The sequence below is a fragment of the Monodon monoceros genome, unplaced genomic scaffold (genome assembly GCF_005190385.1).
Source record: "Monodon monoceros isolate NGI ecotype Baffin Bay Population unplaced genomic scaffold, NGI_Narwhal_1 Super_Scaffold_5, whole genome shotgun sequence".
Lineage (NCBI taxonomy): Eukaryota > Metazoa > Chordata > Mammalia > Artiodactyla > Monodontidae > Monodon > Monodon monoceros.
The window spans coordinates 57,090,622-57,113,658 of NW_021703782.1; the positions used below are offsets into that span (position 1 = coordinate 57,090,622).

Genomic DNA, 23,037 nt, shown 5'->3' on the forward strand with positions numbered 1-23,037 from the left:
ACCAACTGAGCGGCCTACTCAAAATTTAAGTGGGCCTCAAGTTGGAAGCAGCTCTAGCAGCTAGCCTTGGCTCTTCCAAATCAAACAAGTACTATACAGGCCTAGGACCCTCACAGTATATCTAACTCATTTATAATAAATGGATATTAACCCTGGGTAGAATTTTAATCAAGTTTCTTCAAATTTTAGTAAATTGGGGAAAGAAAAATCTCAGGATTAGCAAGCGGCCTCAGAAACGATCTGGTCCATTTACCCTCTCAGTACTATAATTCCCCTTTACCACAAGCCTCCCAAATAACCATGCAACCTCTGCTCGGATGCTAAGTGATGAGAGGCCAGCTTTAACCCTAAGAAAAACCATTCTGTCTTCACATAGCTCTGACATAGGAAAGAGAATATACTTGATACTGGATCAAAGATAAACACAGAATGAATTCCATAGCTTAAGTGCCATGAAGAAATCTATATACTCTCTCCACGAAAGACCTAATCCTTGACAGTCTAAGTCTGTCACCTGCCCTCCTCTATCTTCTAAGTATAAAACATTTCAAGTGAATTTCCTTCAACTTACATAAGGTTTTGAATCCTTTATCATACTGGTCTCTTCACTCAAAATATGTTCTATATTCAACCTGCCTGGGTTTAAATTCCATTTTAGCTTCCTACTACCGTGTATCCTTGGGAAAGTTACTAAACTTCGCTGTTTTACATGTGTTTAGTTTACATATGACTACCTCTCATGTGTAAAACGTACCTAATGGTAACTACCTCATATGGCTGTTCTGAGAACTAAAATGGAGAAGACTTGTAACTAGATATTTTAGGGCTTTTCTAAATCTAAAGTTGTGAATTTGTTTCCTGATTAAATATTCTTAAGGCCATAAAGGATAGAAAACTATTCTTTTAGATGAGATCCTTTTCTCAGATGTATTGTGATTTTTACATCATGACATTATCATATATCCCTGTATGATTAACACAGTAAAAAAGTGTATTTCACTGGTAAAAAGCTCTCCATTTACCTATGATTGCCAAAATTAGATACCATGAATGGAAATATTTGTAACAAACTTTTAAAATCATGTTTATTGGAGATGAGTTAAAATAAATCATTGCCTACATCAGAGCAAAGGAATTTAAGCTGTTTGCCCTGAAACTAAGTATGATTTCAGAATTAAAGAATTCGAACATATGAATACATCATCTTTATGTATACAGTAAGTGTGTAAAAGTCATGAAAGTGAAGTATACTTTTTCTAATGCTACCCAGAGATGATAAGTCAGTTGCTGTATAAAAAGATATAGAAGGGACCCAAAAACTACTTTTACCAAAGTCAAGAACACGCCCAGACTCAAATATCACTATTATTCTTTTCTTGGGCATCTTCATCTACACATATCTTAACATCACATAGAGTGATGACTCAGAAGCTCTGTTCTAACCCAAAATTCTCTCTTCAGATTCACATATCCAACTACATCTCTAACACGTATGTCTCAGGAGCACCTCAAATTCAAGAAATTCCCCCATCCCATAATCTGAAAATTTAGAGAATATTGAGCAACAGCATCATACTCCCACAAACTGGAGTTATCCCCAATTCCTCCATCCAGTTACTAAGTCCTCCTTATGCTATATACTGTTAACACTTATTTAATGGAACTGTACCCTTAGTGAAGGCCTGCATTTCTCTGAGACTACTGTCAAGGCTAACACAACTCCCTGTCTTTAGGATTACACCTTAGACTCCATTATACTTTTGCCAAAGATTCTAAAACACAGATCTGCTTAAAACATTTTGTGACATCTGATAACAATTTGTTCATAGGCTGTGGGAAAACAGGCATTCTTACATTGCTGATAGGAATACAAAGTGGTACTGTCTCCTTGTAGAAGGGAATTTGGCAATACACAGCAAAATTGCCTATATATTTACCTTTTGATCCAGGAATTCCACTTCTAGGAATGTATCCCAAACGTTAAGTACATAAAACCCCAGGAAAAGACACATACACAAGGCTATTTATAGCTGCACTATCTGTAACAGCAGGACTAGAAATAATCAAATGTCCATAATAGGAAACTACTTACTATATGATACAATTATATAATGGAATATTATTCTCCTGTAAAAAGGAATATGACATCTGCTATGGAGAGACATTAACTAAAAAAAAGACCAAGATGCAAACAGCATTTATGTGTGCTTTCTACCTAATGAGTGTGTGTGGAAATACGTACTTGTACATATATAAGTGTGTAGTATGTATTTGTGAGTATACAAATAATCACATACATACATATATTTTGAGACAGAAGGATAAACAAAAACTCATTTAGTTACTACAAAAAGAGGTAAGAAATAAGGTAGAAGGAACCAAGATGGACACTTTTTTTCTTAATGTACTTGTTTTGAAGTTTTACCTATAGGATCGTTTAATGTTTCACTTGATTATAAAAACAGAATTTACAAAATGTGAGAAATCCCTAAAAACCAAAAGCAAAATAAAAAAAGTGACTTAACTACTGAGAAATACCATTACAAGTGACTTGAAAATACACTAACTATACATTATTAATGGGGTTATATCCGTTTACTAAGGACAAAGTAAAAAACATACCAACTTTTCACTAATCATATTGTTTGCAATATTGGTACTGTTAGTCTGAAACCATCTTATGAGTAAAATAAAACAAGTCAGTGGTGACATTAATAGAAACCGTGATTTTCAAGGTAAGAGAAAAAATAAGAGATTAAGGATATTAAATGATAATCCCTCAACTCTAAAATTAATTGGAAATATCAATACAAACATTTCCTAGCTGTTTCCAATGTTATGACCTAGAAACATGATCAAAACAAGTATCAATGAACAGCTGACTATACGCTCTTACAAAAAGAACTAGGGCTCCTTAAAGAAATGGCTGAATCCAGGCCTGGGCAGGAAATAGAAGAGCTTGGGACTTCCTATTGTACCTGAATGCAAAGAAACCCTCATTATGTCAGGTTCAACCTGAAGGAGCCTCCACAGGCCAGAGATGAGACAATTTGGGCACCAAAAAGAACTGAGCTAGAGTAAAACAAGTATTAAAATCCATTAGCTCATAATGAGACTTAGTAAAAATCTCACTGACCAACCTCTGGAGGATGCTAGGGAATTTATTCATTCTGAACACTGAATAAGTTCAAGAATCAATAGTTTATCCTACCTTTTGTATATGAACCAACTGCTTGTTGAGGAAAGCTCCTTATGAAAAAATTATGGCTAATAAATGAAGGAATGAGGTATCACTATTTTTACTACATTTCATAAAATAGTGGCTGTAGGTAAAGACTGATGGCTACTAAAACTAGTAAAAGCTGGCAGCAAATTTCACAATGGATGTATCAGGCAGACAACACCCAAATCTTACAACAAAAAAACAAAGAAGCAGGTATTATGTGCCTCCCAATGCCATGTAATAGGTAAATAAATACCATCTCTAAACTAGTTTTAACAAATAATGAAATTTAAAACCAATCAAGCCTCTAAGTACAGTCGTCCCTCTATACTCATGGGTTCTGCATCCAGTCAACCAACCACTGATTGAAAATATTCAGAAAAAAATTCCAGAAAGTTCCAAAAGGCAGTTCAATTTGCCAGGCTCAAGCAACTATTTATATAGCATTTACATTGTATTAGGTATTATAAGTAATCTGACATGATTTAAAGTATACAAGAGGATATGCATAGGTTATATGCAAATATGACATTTTATATAAGGGACTTGAGCATCCATGGATTTTGGTATGCGTGGAGGTCCTGGAACCAATCCCCCATGGATACCAAGGGAAGACTGTATAAACTTTCAGGAAACTAACATTAACAGAGGAACATATTAAATACCACTACAGAAATGTAATCAGTAAAGTTCAGACTGTGGGAAAACTGAATAAACTGTCACTTGTACAAATAAATAGCAAGGAAGAAAGAATAGGGGAAACCTGTAGGTTGAGACTTAACCTATCAACTACATGCAATGGATGGATCTTAATTTTGATCCTTATCTGTAAATCCCAAGTACATTTTTAAAAAATAAGTCAGTCTGAACATTGACTGGTTATTTGATTTTAAGGAATTATTGTAAATTTCGTGTGGATTTTTTTTTAATGCTTTAGGGTCCCCATCCCAGGATCAATGACTTATTCTCACAGGAGAGCACATAGTTCTTCCCATGGCTATGATTTACTACAATGAAAGGATACAAAGCAAATTCAGCAAAGGAAAAAGGCACATGGAATCAAGCCTAGAGGAAACCCGGTGCAAGCTCAAGGAGTCCGCTCCCAGTAGTCACACAAAATGTGCTTAATATGTCCAGAATACAACAACATGTGTGTAATGTTACTACCAGGGGTGTACAGTGAAGAATGCTCAAGATTTTTATTAGGGATTCATCACATCAGCACTCAATGTCTAGCACATACCAAAATTCCAGACTCCCAGAAGCAGGTGTTCGGCATAAATAATATATTTTTTTGCAGAGTTTGTGCAGAGTGAACCATTTTTGTCAAGGAATGATGAGAATCCTCCTGAAAGTTAAGTTCCCCAACACCAGCCAAAGGTCAACCACACACAGACCTTTTAAAGAGTAGTAAATCAGGCTTCCCTGGTGGCGCAGTGGTTGAGAGTCCGCCTGCCGATGCAGGGGACACGGGTTCGTGCCCCGGTCCAGGAAGATCCCACATGCCGCAGACCGGCTGGGCCCGTGAGCCATGGCCGTTGAGCCTGCGCGTCCGGAGCCTGTGCTCCGCAACGGGAGAGGCCACAACAGTGAGAGGCCCACATACCACAAAAAACAAACAAACAAACAAAAAACAAGAGTAGTAAATCTCTGGCCTGATGTTAGCTGTCTTCTGCACACTTTAAAAAGAATCCTTTTACAGTATTCAACTGAGAAAAAAGATGTCGAGATCAGGATGAACCTACGAAAAATAGAAAGAGTAGGACTAGGAAGCAATAGCCCTTAGACCACGATGCTGTCTTTCACTTTGAAAGGAGAGGAAAAGAGGGTTGAGAAAGAGAAACATGAGAGTGTGATACAAACAAAATCTTCGCCAATCCAATCGTGAGCTCTGGAGCAATGTTGGGCATAATTGCCAGGCCCTAGAACTGCTGCCACACTTAGTCACCAGCTGGAGGATGCCAAGAAAGAGTGTGGCTTTGGCTCAAACACTGTCACAGATATCAAAAGTGCTGTGGCTAAAAGTTATCACTTAACTGCATTCATTCCTTGCAGGTCAGCAAGTTCTGTCTTGAAGATCTGAGCACTGTGCCCACCACAACTGCTAAGGCTATTTCTGGTTGAAAAAACTTAAGATTTGGTACTTGCTTCAAAATAATCCAGTGGTGGTGCTTGGGGATGCCGGTACGGATTAAACAAGATTGGCCAGGAGTTCATAATGATTGAAGCTAGGTGGTGAGTTCTTTCTCTCAACCTCTGCATAAGTTTAAAGATTTCTACAATAAAAAATAAAATGCTCTGCGCTTCAAGTTAAAATCCAAACAAAAGGCTCTTCCCACTTTTTGAAGTTTTCCCACAAGAGTACAAAACTCTAAGTTAACATTCAAGGCTTACAGAGAGGACAAGCAGCCTCCTGCCCCAGTCCACCACACTGATTTCTACTCCCCCGATGCAACTGTTTAACTTTTAGCTATTTCTTTTATTTTCCAGCATATTTTAAAGTAACATGCTTACACATTGCTTTTTACTTCAAACTGTTATTCTACCCATCCCTGATGTACAGCTCATTTGCCTCTATCTCTTCTTCCTTATAATTACTAACACAAGGCACTGCTCTAAGTGTTAACATATTTACCTCTTAGGATAGAGGGAGGCACTATTCTATCCCCATTTTACAGATGTGGCACAGAAGTTAACTTACTTGGACAGGAGTAAGAAGCAGAGACATGACTCAAACTCTGATCACCTGGCTCTAGGACTTATAATCTTGCAGGGATTGACAAAATTTCTTGCTCTTAAGCATGTTATACAAACCAAGTTGTTTGTAAAAATCAGTATTTTTTACAATATTTTTTTTTACATGTTGACTAAATAAGTGTTCATAGCTAACTAATGAAGTATGCTTTAATTATAAATCCTTTCTTTCATAACTTTGTTTTCTGTTGAGTACTTAACTCTTCTTTTTGGTTGCTACTTGCTTAATTTTCCATGTACATATTAATTATCCCCATTCTGCCACAGGTGTTAAAACTCTTCTACGTTCAGACATTTCAGGTACTCTACTAGTGTTCTGGGTTGCAAAACATCTTCTAGAGACCTCTGTCCTATTCTAATCTGGAAAACTTGCTCTTCAGGCTTAGACCTGTTCCACAGCTGTCATGCTGGGATCTCCTTTCATTACTTCCTGCGTTGAATCCTATTTCCTGAATACCATGTTTTCCTCTTTCTTGATTTAAGCCTTGAGTGGGGTAGAAGTGATTAAAATGCTCTTTCATATAAATAAACCAATCCTCTTCTCCTCAGTTTTATTCCATATGCCTACGTCCAAAGTACCTGGTAAATCCAAGGTCTGAACCTTCCAAAGGTTCTTCGATGTCAATTTACTTGCTTGTTGTTGGCTTATCTTTAGGTTTCAGCTTTTTCTGGCCTAAGTTACGCATCATTTACCCATTAGCTTCTTACCTTCCAAAATTTTGTTGCTTTCTCTTCTGTGTCTTACTTCTATCATATTTTTTGTCCTCGGGGGTTTATGCATTTATTCTTTTACTGTCTTCTAGGAGGGTGTAAGAAGGAGTGGAGACAAACATGCAACTTAATCTGCCATGTTTAACTTGAAATCTTTATTCACCTTTAGTTTCATTTCTTACTACTCACCACATATCTCCTACACCCCAGCCATACTAATCTACCCTTAGGTAACCCTGTATTTTGTACCTCCTTATCCTTGGTATCCTGTGGCTCTCCTTCAGGAATACAGAAGTATCTTCTCTACCTTATAATCTCAGAACTTTAGTTACTCTAAAAGCTAGTTGTGCATTTTTCTATCACAGAACTTAACACTACAAAATAGCAAGTTTTCATTGAGAAGCAGATACCATGTTCAAACTTTAGTGTGTTTGGGATATACCAGGCCTACAGATGTTTGGAAACATGCAACTCATTAAATAGAAAAATCTTTTGTATAACTAAAGCTCTTAATAAAATGTAATAAACTGTGACCACTGTGTTTTATGGTAGTTAAGTGGGAACAAAGAATTCTATACAGAGATAATAAGAAAAAGGCGTTTTAAAGATTATGTTTTTGGATTTCTTAAAACGAAGAAACTTGTAGTTAGCTCCAGTTACTTATACAAGTACACAAGAGAAAGTCTTTTTAAGTATAGGCAGCCTCCAACACAGCATTCCCTGCCTCCCATGAAGTCTAATGTATGGCTGAAGATAACCACTGCAAATTCTACAAATTGGTCCAAGCGCTGACTTCTTCCAGCATTTGCACTGGCGAAAACTGCAGGAGACTGAAACATTTTGGGAAGTGTTAGAAGCTTGAAAAACTTCTAAAACAGGGCTCAAGATATCCCCAAAGACCGGAAGCAGAGAAGAAGGAACATACTGAAGCTGACTACACTGTGCCAAGAGCCAACATACAGCTGTGGAAGGATAAGACTAGGGTCCTTTTTTTCTCCTATTCTACATGACCTGTTCTTAGAACCTGGAGTCAAGGTATTACCCCAAATACAGGTATAAGTTTATTCTAGTTAGCTACTCTGCATCTTTGAGAATTTAGAAACACTTTGGTGTTATAAAGTCTACATTCTCAGATAAGCCTTAAATATCCTTAAGCTTGTTTTCCCAGTAACATTTTCATTGCTCCAAATACTCTTTAGATGTCTTTTAGAGATATCCTTCAGAGTACATGCTTTTGATTATCCTGAACTATGTGACATTTTAGCAAAAACCAATTGTGTTTTCAATTAACAAATCATTGAGTAAAACCTGGGGAATTAAATTTCAGGGAAATTGATTAAGCACAATTTTTAAAACAGGTTTGTTATAAAATAGTAAAAGTACATTTCCTTAGGTGACTTGTAAGCTAACTAAGCATTTTAGAAGACTCAAACAGTATTAAGCAAAGTACTATCACTGAAACCTTCCTTCAAAACATGGCTTCCTGGTGTTAAAATGCTTAAATAAGGACAACATTCACCTGGAGGCATGTTCTAGTTTAGCAAATCTTTAATGTCATACTACATGCAAAAAGAAAGCATTTCTTAATCTAACATGACATTACTCAGTTTCACACCTTAAATGTAAAGCTTACTCACAGACAAAAATAACTTACTTAAAACTGCTTACAGTAGGACTTTACATATTACATGGAAATATATCTCACTTGTGCAACATGTTAACAATGGTGTATAACTGTTTTAATAGAGGAAACAATGTAATCAGGTTAAAAGATACCTATGCCAAAGATAAATTATTTAAGAGTGCTTACCAAAAGAACCTGGCTTTATTAATAAATGAAAAGCAGAAAATCTGACTATTATTACTGGATACTTTTCAAGGTTATTAGGGGAAAAAAAGAACATGGTCAAGTAGCTATTTACAGATGAGGAAATTAAAGCTGAATGAGTTCAAAGAAAACAAAGCAAAAAACTCAACCAAAGACCTAGAATTCAAAGCAAATTCTGATTCTAATGACTAAAACTATACAGCCTATAAGAGAACCAATGCTCTGTATACTTAATAGGCTCCTGGCTGCTTTCTGAAAAGCAGATTCCTGGGCTCTACCCCAGGCCCACCCAATGCAGGGAGTGGGGGTGGGATCTGGTATCCCCCAGGAATCTGCATTATAAATACCGTACCTGGGTGAATCAGCAGTGTTGCTGACCATCCTTTTGAGAAACACTCATGTAAAGGAATGATGTATAAATTTGAAAAGGTGACATCAACTGATATCTGTAGTCATTTTAACTGATACCTGTAGTCATTTTTCTAAGCACCAAGTGATCTTTTAACACAAGAGAAGAGCAACAATAAAGTCAAAGATCTAACTTCTGCCCTCCTTTTGATTATCATCCATTTAGAACACTGCAAGTCATAGAAAGAGGAAATATTCTAAGTCTTTGGCAAACATGTCAGTAACAACCAAAAAACAATGGGGGAGACTGGTCACTGCACCAGGGTTCTGAAACTAAACCTCTCATTTATAGCTCCCTACTCAAGATCAACATGACACTCTGATCTGATTTTTTAAAATCTTATTCCTTTTCTCCCATGAAAACCCAGACATCATTAAAACATTTTTGGGATTCCTTCAGAAATAGATCACAACAATACATTCAAGAAAATCAGTTTTGTTACTTTATAGAACAGCAACTTTTATCTAAAAATACCACTTGATTTTTTTCAGAATTGGCTCACTGACTTCTATTTGCAGTAGCCATAATTAAGAATACTCAAAAGCATGCACCACAGGCTTAGAATAGCTCAAAAAATCTTAAGAGAATGCTGGCAGCAATGACAACATGATCCTAAGACGTTCGCCAGAAGAGCTTTTAATTGTAGCCTAGCGTAAGTTACCCTCCAAGTTCTAAGTGATGCTATGACATTTCCATTTGATCTCAATCCCATGGTAGAACCTTGACACGCTGTTAAAAGCAGCAGTTTAACCTATTTGGTTTAAAAATCCTTTGAATACTAGCGAGCTATGCATTCTCCTTACAGAAAAAGGCACACAGGTGTTTACTGATTTAAGGTTTCTGTTCTGTGACAGATAACTGGAGAGAATGATAGAAATTTTTTAAATATGCAAACATAACTGCTTTATAATATTTTATATATACTTATTTATACATTAAGGTATTTTATAAGCATGCTTCTCTCAAAATGAGAGGTAGTATGGTAGAGTGGTTCTAAGTATGTGCTCTTCTGAATCTCAGTCTACCACTTATCACCTATTCAATACTAGGTATATTAACTTCTCTAAATCTCAGTTATTCCCTCTTTACACTTAGAAAAGTATCCACTTCATTGATTGTTTAATGAGGATTACATGAGATAATCCAGGAAAAGTACTTGTATAGTGCTTGGCACATAGTGTTGTTTTAACAAGTGAATTATTGAACCATGCTTTAAAAAGGGTACTTCAGAATAATTTACTAAAAAGTCAAAACAAAAAGTTTGTTTCTGAGGTAAACTGACATTTCTATTTGAAATGTGAACAATATGGAGCATGAGAGATTATATAAGTAGTTTTCATGTCACTATGAAAACTCTCTCTCATGTTTAAAGATTTCAACTTTGCCTAGCCATAGACAATTCACTACGATATGATACAGAAATAAAATAACTTTCATAAGCATTTTCCCTCTTTATATATACTTCCTTGTTCAAACTACTATGTGTTTTCTAGCTTACATTTCTCTTTATAGAAATCAGCTCCAATCTATAAATCAAGGTCTCTAAATTAGAACACTAAATTTAATAAAGCAATTAGAAAAAGCAAGTCACTAACAAGACTAGTATTCCCAAATTCACCTTTTTAACTGACCTGTAAATGTACCTGTTGAATCCTTAGAAGAAGGTATATGGGGAGATTCTGAGATCTAGTTTAACCCTAAGTCCAATTTAGAAGGCTTGTCTTAGAACGACTGACTTGATGCATTTAAGAGTCTAATTCAAAGGAAGGCCAGAACTAGATCTCAGAACAAATATTCAACTACTACAGAGTATTCTCCCCCACTCAAGAATTTACCAATACTTAACGGTTGATGGAGCAGACAGAAGAAATAAAGAATACTTTTTAAACAGTGGTTCTGGAGCTAATTCTGCAAATACTACTCCCATGTTAACCTTTCCTTTTATATGGTCTGGGTTGGGGTTTGAGTTCTTAAGAGGAAGTGCAAGTTTGGGGAATTCAGAGAAATTATCAAGTCAAAAGAAACATTATGTGAATGATAATATACTAAAATTGCCACAAAACTCAAAACAGAATATTTCAACTGGTTAAAAAGGAAAAAAAAGAATGTACCAATACATCATAAAAGATAAATTCTCCACAAACACATGATGGACACTGCTTTCTATGTTAGCCAAGGTACAGATAAAGACTGCATAGTGGAAAATGGTCCCTCATTTAAATGATACAGATCATTTAGCTGGAATGAAATATAATTTCTTTTAGAAAAAGACTTAACTAATCCTTTATGTATATGGAAACGAAATGGAAAAATCAACAAGCCATAAGCCACCTATACAGGTACTAAAATAAAGATGAATACTCAGGTTCCTCAGGTATTGTATATCATCTCCAGCCTTTAATGTATTTACTATGTTTAAATTGTCATATCAACCCCTTTCCCCCATATTGGTTCTTAGTAGCAACTGATAAGGCTGTACAAAAGGCAATCAGTGAGTGGTTCTTAAACTTGAGTATACATATTAACCACCCAGAGGACTTATTAAAACACGGACTGCAGGGCCACCTTCAGACAGCGATTCATTACATCTGGAGTAAGTACAAGAACTTGGATTTCTAACAAGTAATGTTGATGTTCCTGGACAGGACTATACTTTGAGAACCACTAGTCTAAGGCAGTGGTTCTCAACCATGGCTACACATTAGAATCACAGAGGAACTTTTGAGACAGCAATCCCCTGAGGTCCCAAAGATCAACCATACAAGAAGTTATGGAGGTGGGTCCTAGGCACTGATATTTTTAAAGCTTCCTAGACAACTAATGTGTAGCTAGGGTTGAGAACCGCTAGTCTAATTAAGAGGAATCTAAACCAAATCCACTAAGAACAGATGTTTCTTAATACAGAAGCAGGGTAAGGAATTAAGCCTTTATCTGTTGATAAAGCAGCCAAATGATGAGTAAAGATTAAATTCAGTAGTGTGGCCTCAGTTGCTTACATACCCAGGGTTTAACTCAAAGTTGTATGAGTGCTGTCTGCTTTAAAACCCAGGCCAAGTCTAAAGCAAGTCTTTAGGTCATACAAAATGGCTGACCTTTGAAGTTATGTAGGCTATTACCAATTACATGTACCATGTTTAAGGCAGAATGGCAATAATGCATATTGGTTAACCCTTAAGCTCTGGAGTCAGACAATTTAACAGATGTTACCTCTGGCAAGTTATGTAAGTAAGCCTTGGTCTCTTCATATGGAAGTTAATGTAACTAACATTATAGTTATTGTAAAGATTACATAAGCATTCATGTAAGAAGTTAGCTCAGAGTCTGGCACATGAGAGTTAATGTAACTAAATTGCTGTAAGCTATGCTATAGACATATTAACCTACCAGAAACACTAAGGTAATGATTGCCCCCTTCCCAGTCTACTTCCCTATAAGTCAAGATCATGGCTCATCACCACAATTAGCTTCAGGATCTCTACTCTCACAAGACTGCAGTCACAGATTTGTGAATTTAGATGTTCAGTACCCTTAAAATTTTTAAACCTTACATAACTACAGAAAGTAACTAATGGGAATAAAGACATCTTTTAGAAAGCTATGGAAATATACAGTACAAGCTTACTATGAAATAAGGGAAAATTTGATGTTCTTTTTCTTTAATTGACCGTTTAACCACTCCATGGGTTTATAATTGCCTATATTACCTTGACATTTGCTCATTTCTGAATTCCCTTCCCTTTTGTTTTCTGCCCAAAATACCACTAAAAACAAAAGTTTCAAGCAGGCATAGTCATTCTCCAATAAACACACTTTAGTGGTGTGATCATTTTGTGATGTATAGAAATATTGAATCACTATGCTGTACACCTGTAGCTAACATAATGTTGTAGGTTAATTATACCTCCTATACTATAGGATGGCTCTAATCAAAGTTTTGGTGAGGGTGTGGAGAAATTGGAACCCTCATACACAACTCATGGGAATGTAAAATGGTGCAGCCACTTTGGAAACAAGTCTGGTAGTTCTTCCCAAGGTTAAACATAACTGCCATACAACCCAGCAATCTTGCTGCCACATACATGCCAAAAAACTAAAACAAATGCCTACACAAAGAAAATAGTACATGAAGGTTCCTAGCAGCAAAAAGTAGAAAACACCAGTGTCCATAAACTGATAAATGGATAAATAAACAGTGGTAGTATGGAGCATTATTTGACAATAAAGGAATATGGCACTGATACAAGCTCCAACATGGATGAACCTTGAAACATTACGCTAAGTGAAAAAAGCCAGTCACAAAAGACCACGTTATAGGATTCCACTTATATGCAATGTCCAGAATAGGCAAATCCAGAGTCAGAAGATTCCCGATTGCCTATGGCTGAGAGGGGTTGGGGGAAGGGCTGGTGGGGGTAGGGAAACAGGGAGTGACTGCTAATGGGTACGGGGTTTGTGGAAGACCAAAATGTTCTAAATTAGATTGTGGTGACTGTTGCACAGTTCTGTTAATATACTAAAAAAACACTGAATTTTACACTTTAAATGGGCGAATTGAATGCTATGTGAATTATACCTTAATAAAGCTGCTTTTAAGAAGTTAAAACTTTACAGAAGATTTAAGAATCCGTTGGAATCTAAATCTCTAAAGTCTAGATTTAATATTTGTACTGCTAGCTCTTTCTCCCAAAATACTTACTGGATTGGTTTAATTCTAAAAATACACAGCCCTTGCTAAGGCAAGGGTGATGACAGATGAATAGTACAGAATAGCCATCATGAAAAAACAAAACAGAACAAACCCACATATATGTTCTTTGTAGCAGGCACTTTGATGTTAACTCCACAATTTTGCTTTATATTATTTGCAGTAGGAAGCTCTCAATTCAGTCTATATTCATCAAGGAATGTATAGAAAAGGGACCCCTGAAAACAGTAAAACTCTTAAACCTTAAAACATTTCAAACAGATCTCTTAACATAACCTGCTTTTTATGCACTTAATATCCATAATTTTGAGAGGAAAAATAGAATAAGGTTAGCAAACAAATGATTTCACTAAGATTCTAGAACAATGTCAACTACTAGATTTGGCTTTTGGGAGTGTTGTTTTGTGGAACACATCTACCTAATAAGTAACATTATAAATCTTTAATACGTATCACTTCTCACAGATTAAAAATTGTTTTTAACTCTGCTCTGACTGGAGTGGGGATTGAAGATGCAGAGTAGTATACCTACTTAATCTTGTTCTGAGACAGAAATGCTTTTAATGAAATTCATTTCAAAGACTGAGAATTCATTTAGCCTGGTTAATATATTAGGACCTGTAGGTCACTACAAAAGTAACTTTTGAACAGTGCCATTTTAAACTGACAAACACTGCAAATCCCAGAAGAATTCCTTGAACAGGTTCCTTGGTCCCATGTACAATACCTCTCTGCACTGGCTAAATGACAGGCTGTTCAAAACGCACTCGCACTGCTGCACTCAGAGTTTGGAGACAATTAAGCAGATTACTTTCAACTTAATCTATGAGAAAAATGAAGTTAATTCATTGAGAGAAATGACAGATTTAGAATCATAAATGGAATGGGATGGCAGCCTGTATGTACTTAAAGTCTACTAAGTACAAAAAAATTGTCTGACAAATACTGTTTTGGAAGTAAAAATTAGAGTGATTGGATTAATAACCTCTAACTTTATTTCCCTTTGCAATGTAACATTTCTAGTAATTCCCTGTCTAAGGTTGAAGACAGCCAATGCTTGTTTTTGTCTCCTTCTCAGTGCAGACCATTCTCTATCTTTAGAGATTTGACTGGTAGGAAGTTTATGTTAACCTGAAACCTACCTTCTATGTTGTACAGAACTTTCACCCAGAGCTTTTAAAATATGAAAGCTATCTTGATCCCAGTCTTTTCAATGTAAATACTTAGTTCTTTTAGCTATTCTTCATGTTGATTTTACATTTTGACCTCTACTCTAAAGATGCACCATGTCCTGTTGGTATTATTCGTAAAGCACGAAGATGCAAAACAATATTCCAAGTAGAGAATAACCAGCCCGGTAAAACGGTAGCACCACCAGTCTTGTTCTAGATATCTTACTTCTAATAAAACATCCTACAGTGTAACTATTTGATAGCTACATTCTATTAACTAAGTTGGAGCTTACTACTCAATAAGAATCTATTACTACTGCTAAGCCATATACTCCACAATCTGTCTTCAATGCATCCTCCGTCCAAGAATGTGAGAACTTGTTTAATAAGTTATTGAAATTAACATGAACTTGACTATAGTTTTTAACTTTTCTGATAACCGTGACGAAAGAAACTTTAACAGGATTCTTTATCACATCCATATGGGATCATGATTTTTTCTAGATGCTTATACCAGCCTTTTGTTATCTGGGACTCTTATCCAGAAACTCATCTATTTTATTTATTTCATACTTTACTCTGTATAGTCCTTTTCTCTTTTTGAAGATATGAATGACATTTACTAAGCTTCTGATATCTTACGTCTCAAAGAAAGTTCAGCTACCATATCTTTAAGTTGCCAACACTGAAACAATTCCATCATGTAAAATTATTTTGGACAGATAATTTTAGTCTTCTCATGCATGTTGGGTTTAGACTAACATTCATTCTAATCAAGACAAACTTCTTCATTAAAAAATAACCAAATAAATGCTAAGATACTGTGATTTATGTTCTAACATTGTACCAAACTCAGGTCTATCCCTCGGAAAGTCTTATTCCAAAACCAACTAAGAGCCCCTAAAACTTTAAAAAATTTAATAAGCCTTAGTTTACTTAGTGTTTAAAGCTTCTTACCCTATTTCTACACTGTGCCATTCTATACAATTTTTCTTGGGGGGGGGGGGCCAAATAATAACGCCTTTATTGGCCAGAATCAGGTCCCAGGTAGCAGGTTTCTGAGTTATTTCTTCTTTTCTCCAAGAAACAGAATAAAAACTTGAAGCAAATCAAGACCTCCACTTGTTGACAGCCAATATACAGATAGCTTAAATCCTCCACTCTTGCCTCTTTGCCATGGTATTCATAAACCCAGACACTGGTTACTATTAACACATCAACTCCAATCCCTTTCTATCCCAGGCTCGATTTACCAATATTGCCAGTCCTGGCCAATCCCAGATATTAATACCCATTCTAGTTGTTGCTTCTATTATCATCTACTATGGTAAAAAACAGCATGATTGCACATTTGAAATAAGCCACGTTGACAAGTTAACTAAAACCATAAGAAGTATCAGAAAAGATGAAAGGGATCTACTTTTGACCCCTTTCCAGGTATCCTGGAAATCTGAGTTGACGCCAGTCTTTTATACCATTTTTGTTAAGAAAAATCAAAACCATTTTAGGATCTTGAACTCACACCTGATAAAGATTTGGTTTCATACTTTCTATACATATTAAAATGTCACTTGAATGAAGACAAAGATCATTTAGTGTTGAATAAACACTAAATCTTTCCCCATAGTAACTTTTATACTAGGATTTTGAAAATAGGTAAGGAAAATAATTCAGTGTTAAAGTCTAAGCCCTCAAGCAAGTTCTTAATACTACATTTTGTTGTATAAAATGGATGACTAATAAGAACCTGCTGTATAAAAAAAATAAATAAAATAAAATTCAAAAACAATTTTTTTGTTGTGAGAGGAGGATTGGGAAGTGATTGCCGGGCATATAGTTTTTCGGGGGAAAATAAAAATGTTCTAAGAGTAGTGTGTGATAATGCACAATCCTATGAATATATTAAAAACAGTGAATTGTACCCTTTAAATGTATACATTTTATGTGAATTATCCCAATAATAGCTTTTAGAAAATATTTCAACCTCATTCTAAAGGCTATTACAGGAATTTCCCTGGCTGTCTGATGGTTGAGACTCTGCACTTCCGCTGCAGGGGGCATGGGTTCGATCCCTGGTTGGGGAACTAGGATCCCACATGCCCCACGGCGTGGCCAAGATAAATAAATGAATGAATGCTATTACATTACACACTGTTATATACTTTCTAGAATATTATTAAAATACATAGCAAAAACCCTAATAGAGGACCAGACAAAGAGAAACCCTTACATATTGAATTAAGCCAGGTATTAGGATACCCAAAACAACAAACCACTTAGGAGCCAGATGCTAAATGTTGAGGAGCTCTTATTATATTACAACCACTAAACAAACAAAAACAAATGGTACTAGACCGAACATGACCCCTAGATGATTTCTTCTGAAAGACTATTATTTGAAAACAATCTTGAGATGGAAGATTTTTTTGCTTCTACAAACAAAAACATGAATGAAGTCCTCAATAGCATGAGCACTTACTCATCATACTCGATATGATAAATTACGTCTTCAGCAGCAGCAACAGAATCTGAGTTAGACGTAGAGGGTACATTGTCCAATTTATTTGTGTTCTCTTTGGAATTATGATTTATATTTCCATTAGTCCTTTTATAAGAACTGCCATTCTTCAGTGGAGTTTTGCCACGTGAGTGTCCATCAGAAGCTCTAGTAACACTATGTATACGTGCTTCAAACCAAGCACCAAGGGCGACATCTCTGGCATCCACCAATTCATTTACCTAAAAAAAAGTTTAAAATTAGTTAATGAAGCGTAATTTCATCTACTGCTTCAAAAACATTAATATAACTCAAGTTATTTTGAGGGTTATCATAGTTAATATTTGCAGATATTCATGTTTAAAGTAATTTCAAAGATTAGAACGAAACTATTCTTTTTGGATTATACTGTCAAATCTGTTATTTACTAATACGAAAATTAACTTTCCTCCCAATATCCTTCAATGAAATAGGTATTTTCTTTATTCCTTACCCATATCTATATTAGACGTTTAAAATATAATTCTTGTGTACCCAAGAGTTATTCTGGCATGTCATTCATTAAGAATGTCACTAACAGGGCTTCCCTGGTGGCACAGTAGTTGAGAGTCCGCCTGCCGATGCAGGGGACACGGGTTCGTGCCCCGGTCTGGGAGGATCCCACATGCCACGGAGCGGCTGGGCCCGTGAGCTATGGCCGCTGAGCCTGTGCGTCCGGAGCCTGTGCTCCGCAACGGGAGAGGCCACAACAGTGAGACGCCCGCGTACCGCAAAAAAAAAAAAAAAAAAAAAAAGTCACTAACCAAAAGCCAGAACTCTGAAGTATTATGACTGTGATATTAATTTGTTCCATTAATTTCTTCAGAATCCTACAGATAATTTATAGTCAGTCCAACCACAAAACACAGTATTGAACAGAAAATAAAACTCGAAAACGAGGGACTTACGCACATGTACAAAGGAAAGAATCTAGTGAACCTACCTATACAAAATGGAGATAAGTTCCACCAACAGCAAGTCACTAGCAAATGCATTATTTAGTACCTCAAAGAACGAAGAAAATATAAAGAGAACAGAGCTATAAACATGCAAAATGTATGTAGTCAACTCTAGTGGATGATCCAGAACTAAACCATACAATCTAACAAAAGGAAAACAGTATTAGAAGACAGAGAAATTTAGAGTTACCTAAGGAATTGGGTTAAAAAAAAAAAAAATCCTGTCCTAAAAACGCTGAGGGAATTGGTCTAAAGGTCAAAGCCCTTTCAGGAGCAACAACCAAGAGACATCCCTTCAACTTTTTAAAAACTCTTTAAAAAGAAAAAAACCAGACATTACTAATACAAGATCATTATCTAATCAAGCTAGCTCTTCCTGAGGGTCTAAGACCACTTAAGGTATCCAACAGAACTCTGACGGATGGTATCACATGGGGTAGGGGTGGGGGTTAGTATGTACTGAAGTTAATACCCATATACCAGGTATTATGCAAGGCTCCTTTAGTTAGGCTTGTCTAACTAACCTTAATAATTAATAAATCTTATTTTACAGGATAAGGAAACAAAGGCTCTGACAAGTTAACTTGCTCCAAATGAAAGTTAATAAAATGTAAAACTAGGATTTGAAGACACCTTGACCTTAAAGCTTATGTTTTTGCTACTATTCATTACTATACATTTTGTAAGGCTATAGCTACCATAGTGATTCCTCTGATGGATCTCAGCAAAGCTGACTGAAAACCTTCTGGAAAGAATTGACCGTTCTCGATGCCATTAAGGACATTTGTGATTCATGGGAAGAGGTCAAAATATCAACATTAATAGGATTTAGAATACATTGATTCCAACCCTCATGGATGACTTTGAGGGGTTCAGGACTTCAATGTGATGGAAATAGCAAGAGAGCTAGAATTAGAAGTGGATCCTGAAGATGTGGGTGAATTGCTGTAATCTCATGGTAAAACTTGAATGGATAAGGAGTTGCTTCTTATGGATGAGCAAAGAAAGTAGTTTCTTGAGATGGAAGCTACTCCTGCTGAAGATGCTGTAAAGATTGTTGAAACAGCAAAGGATTTAGAATACTATATAAACTTAGTTCATAAAGCAGTGGTGGGGTTTGAGAGGACTCAACTCCGATTTTGAAAGAAGTTCTACTGTTAGTAAAATGCTATCCAACAGCCTTGTATGCTACAGAAAACTTGTTTGTAAAAGGAAGAGTCAATCTATGACAAAGTTTCACTGTTGTCTTAATTAAGAAACTGCCACAGCCACCACCACCCTGGATCAGCCAGCAGCCATCAACACGGACGCAAGACCTCCCACCAGCAAAAAGATCATGACTTGCTGAAGGCTTAGATGGTTATTTTTTAATAAAGCATTTTAAAATTAAGGTATGTACACTTTTAAAAGAAATTATGCTGTTGTACACTTAATAGGCTATAGTATAGTGTAAATGTAATTTTTGTATGCACTGGAAAACAAAAAACTTGTTTGACTTCTTTACTGATATTCTTTTTTGAGGTCGTCTGGAGCCAAACCCGTATTATCTCCAAGATATGCCCGTAGCCACATTTAGAGAAGAGTCTTTCATGTCCAAGTATTTGATAAAAACCCAAACAAACAAAAAAAACCCAAGTATGAGAGGCAAGGAAAAATCATTAAAAAATAAAACAGTACCAAGAGCAAATACTTGAGAAATTACCATAGCTAGCTGTAGCACTTTGTATGTTCTGTGGAAAACACACAAGCTCTGCAGATAAACCTCAGTTTAAGCCCTTGCTTATCACCTACTAGATGTAACCTTGAACAAGTTACTTAACCTGTCCCAGCCTCAGCTTCTTTTATAAAGTAACATACTTTGCAGTATATTGAGAGTAGGTGACAAATCTGTATGATGTGCCAACCTAGCAAGCATATAGTAGGAACAAATGAAATAACTCTCCTTCCACTAAGTATCAACATATGTCCTATGTTAAAACTTATTAAAACTCATAGTATGGTCGGTCTTATTACCATACCATGCTTATTCAGTAAATACATTAGCCATTTAACGTTATATGTTACCTCCTTTAAAAATTACAATGCAACGTCATTCTTATTTTCCAATTAGGTTCAGAAGTGAAATACACTTGCCCTCAGAAGATACACAGCTAGAAATGGGAGCTAAGTTGATAAAGGTTTCTCTAACTCTGAACATGATTCTCTCATTATACCGTGTTTCTTCAGAGTTACAAATCAAAACACAATACGGTTCCATTTATATAAACTTCAGAAAGAGGAAAATTAGCGATGCATACATAGGTTAAAGGTTATTAAGAGGTTAAGTATAATAAAAGGTTAAAGCTAATAAAAAGTAAAGAAATGACTACCATAGAAGTTTGGGTAGTAGTTACAACTAGGGAGGAGGGAGTTTAATCGAGAGGGGCACATGAGAAGCTTCTGGCATACACTGCTGTTCTATTTCTTAATTTGAGTGGTATTTATGGACACTGACTTCATAATATCTTGTTAAGTTCTACTCTTATTTGTTGTCTATTACATTTCATGATCAACAAGGTTAAATAAAGCAGCACTGCACTATAGACAAAAGACAGGAAATATAGGAAATCCATGATTTTTACTTAGTAATTACTGATAATTTTCCTCTTTATTTGCTACAATAAGCATAGACATGTAAAAAGTTTTAACAGTGCCACACACTTAGCTAAGCCCTAAAAGCTTACTATCATCATGCTAAACAGTTATTATTTAAGCCAGAATGAGTCATTTCAACAGTAAGATCTGATATGAGTCATACAAAGCTTCCACATCTAAAAACCAGAATTAAAACCAATTTAGGCATCAGAGGTCCACCTGGTTTCAGAAAATAAATTACTTCCTAGAGCCAGTGTGATTCAATGTGTTGTACAATGGGAATGGATGGACCCAGCCTCTGCAATCTTCCAGAGACTTTCTAAACATGATAGTGATATCTGGTTTCTTACAACGTATGAAAAGCTATCTGAAATTGACCAAATATCGCTCAAAGTTATCAAATAGGGCAAAACAAGACTGATACTGGATAACAACTTCAGATTAAAATTTCATCTTAAAGTTTAAATGTTTACCTACGTCTGTTTTGAGTACACTACTTTGAAAATTCACTTTTTGTGCCTGCTTATCATGCGGTCCAAAAATATTCTTAGGCAAAAGGAAGGGAAAGCCTCCAAATCTGTTTGCTCATCCATAGAGAAAAATCTTTATAAAGCAAAAAATTACATAGGCAAGAATTCATGAAGAGGAAAAAAAAACCTCCCAATTTTTAAATGATTCAGACACAATTTAATGAAATTTTGATATACTCACTATTCAGAGACTCGCTCTAAGGAAAACAGACAAAATTCAAAGCAAACTCAAAATAAGTCAAAAGTAGAAGCCTCTGAGCATTTTCAGGCTAGCCCAAAAGAATATCTAATATAATTATGAAGGCAGAGGGCAATATCATCTATTTACTCCTCATTTCTAGTACCCAGTACAAACATATACTAAATATCTAAATATTCAATGAATGGATTATCCAGAAATAAACCCTTCTATATGAAAAAGTCACTAGTCAAAATTTCAAATATCTATGACAATTACCGAGCTTCATCCAAAAAAGCAAGTAAGTTTGTGTTAGTCTCTTCAACTAAAGAGGAAGGTTAAGTGCAGCTTTGACTAAACATATTACTTTACAAATAACAGTAGCCTTTTGAGAGTTCACATGCCAGGTTCCAAGTGTATTTCTAAATGAGGAAAGGGAGACAATGTACTTACTTGCCAAATTTGTCCAACTCAGAAAGTGGCTGAATTGAAATTTGAAACCAAGTCTGACAACAAAGCTCAAGTCCTTAACATCTATGCTATATATTAATATGAAATATGAGATGTTTAAAAAACAAAACCAAGTACTAGAAATAGTTGACCGCCAAAGTGCTAACACTGCAAATAAAAAGCAAAGATCTGCTAAGAGAAGTAGTTTCTCATGATGCTTGTCTGAATTAGTTTGGGGGAGGGGACACAACTGAGTATTGAGAAGTGTGCTAAACAGAGAATTTAAATTGATCGTAACTACTTAACCTTTCTTAATCTCAGATCTGCAGGTTCATAAGCTGGTCCTCTCCTATGAAAACAAATTCATACCTACATGGCCCAAAACAAATCAAGTCAAAAGTAGCAGCTTCTAAACTGTTGCCCTTAAAAGTTAAAATGTAATAATGTAAGCTTAATATGGACACAGATGGTTACATAAATATTATAGATACATGGATATACAGGAGTTATTATACATACTGCATGTATTTCCTTGCTGTCAGCTGAGGGCCCTAAAAACAAGGACACCCCAGTAGCAAGGAGCACCTAGAGCCCAGATCTTAGTTTCCAATACCATTCTCCAATTAAAGGAACCAAGGCTCCTTGGAGAAATGGTTGACTGCAGGACTGGGGCAGGAAACTTACAAGATGAGCCCGAAAGAAAAGCGCTAGTGCTAGTGCCAGAAAGAAAGCGCTTCAACGAAAATCAAAGGAACCCAAAATAATGGGGGTATATGGAAGGGACACAGGAGAAAAAATATCCATACTGATGTCAATAAATGACTGAGGAAATGAAGAGACAAGTCTCCCGCATAAAAGAATTCCCAATAATTTTTGTAGATAATCTGACTACATGTAGTTTGGGCTGCATATAATGACTTCATCTCAAAAAAAAAAAAAGTGTAAAGG

At 35.8% G+C, this 23,037-nt stretch overlaps 1 protein-coding gene across 2 annotated transcripts in view; it reads right to left on the reverse strand.

Moving 5' to 3' along the window:
- UHRF2 (ubiquitin like with PHD and ring finger domains 2) overlaps positions 1-23,037 on the reverse strand; it is a 75,073-nt gene that overhangs the window by 42,962 nt on the left and 9,074 nt on the right. For both annotated transcript variants that reach the window (XM_029201954.1, XM_029201955.1), the window contains exon 3: positions 17,282-17,541. In XM_029201954.1, the coding sequence (XP_029057787.1) occupies positions 17,282-17,541 (260 nt within the window). The remainder of the gene's footprint in view (positions 1-17,281; positions 17,542-23,037) is intronic.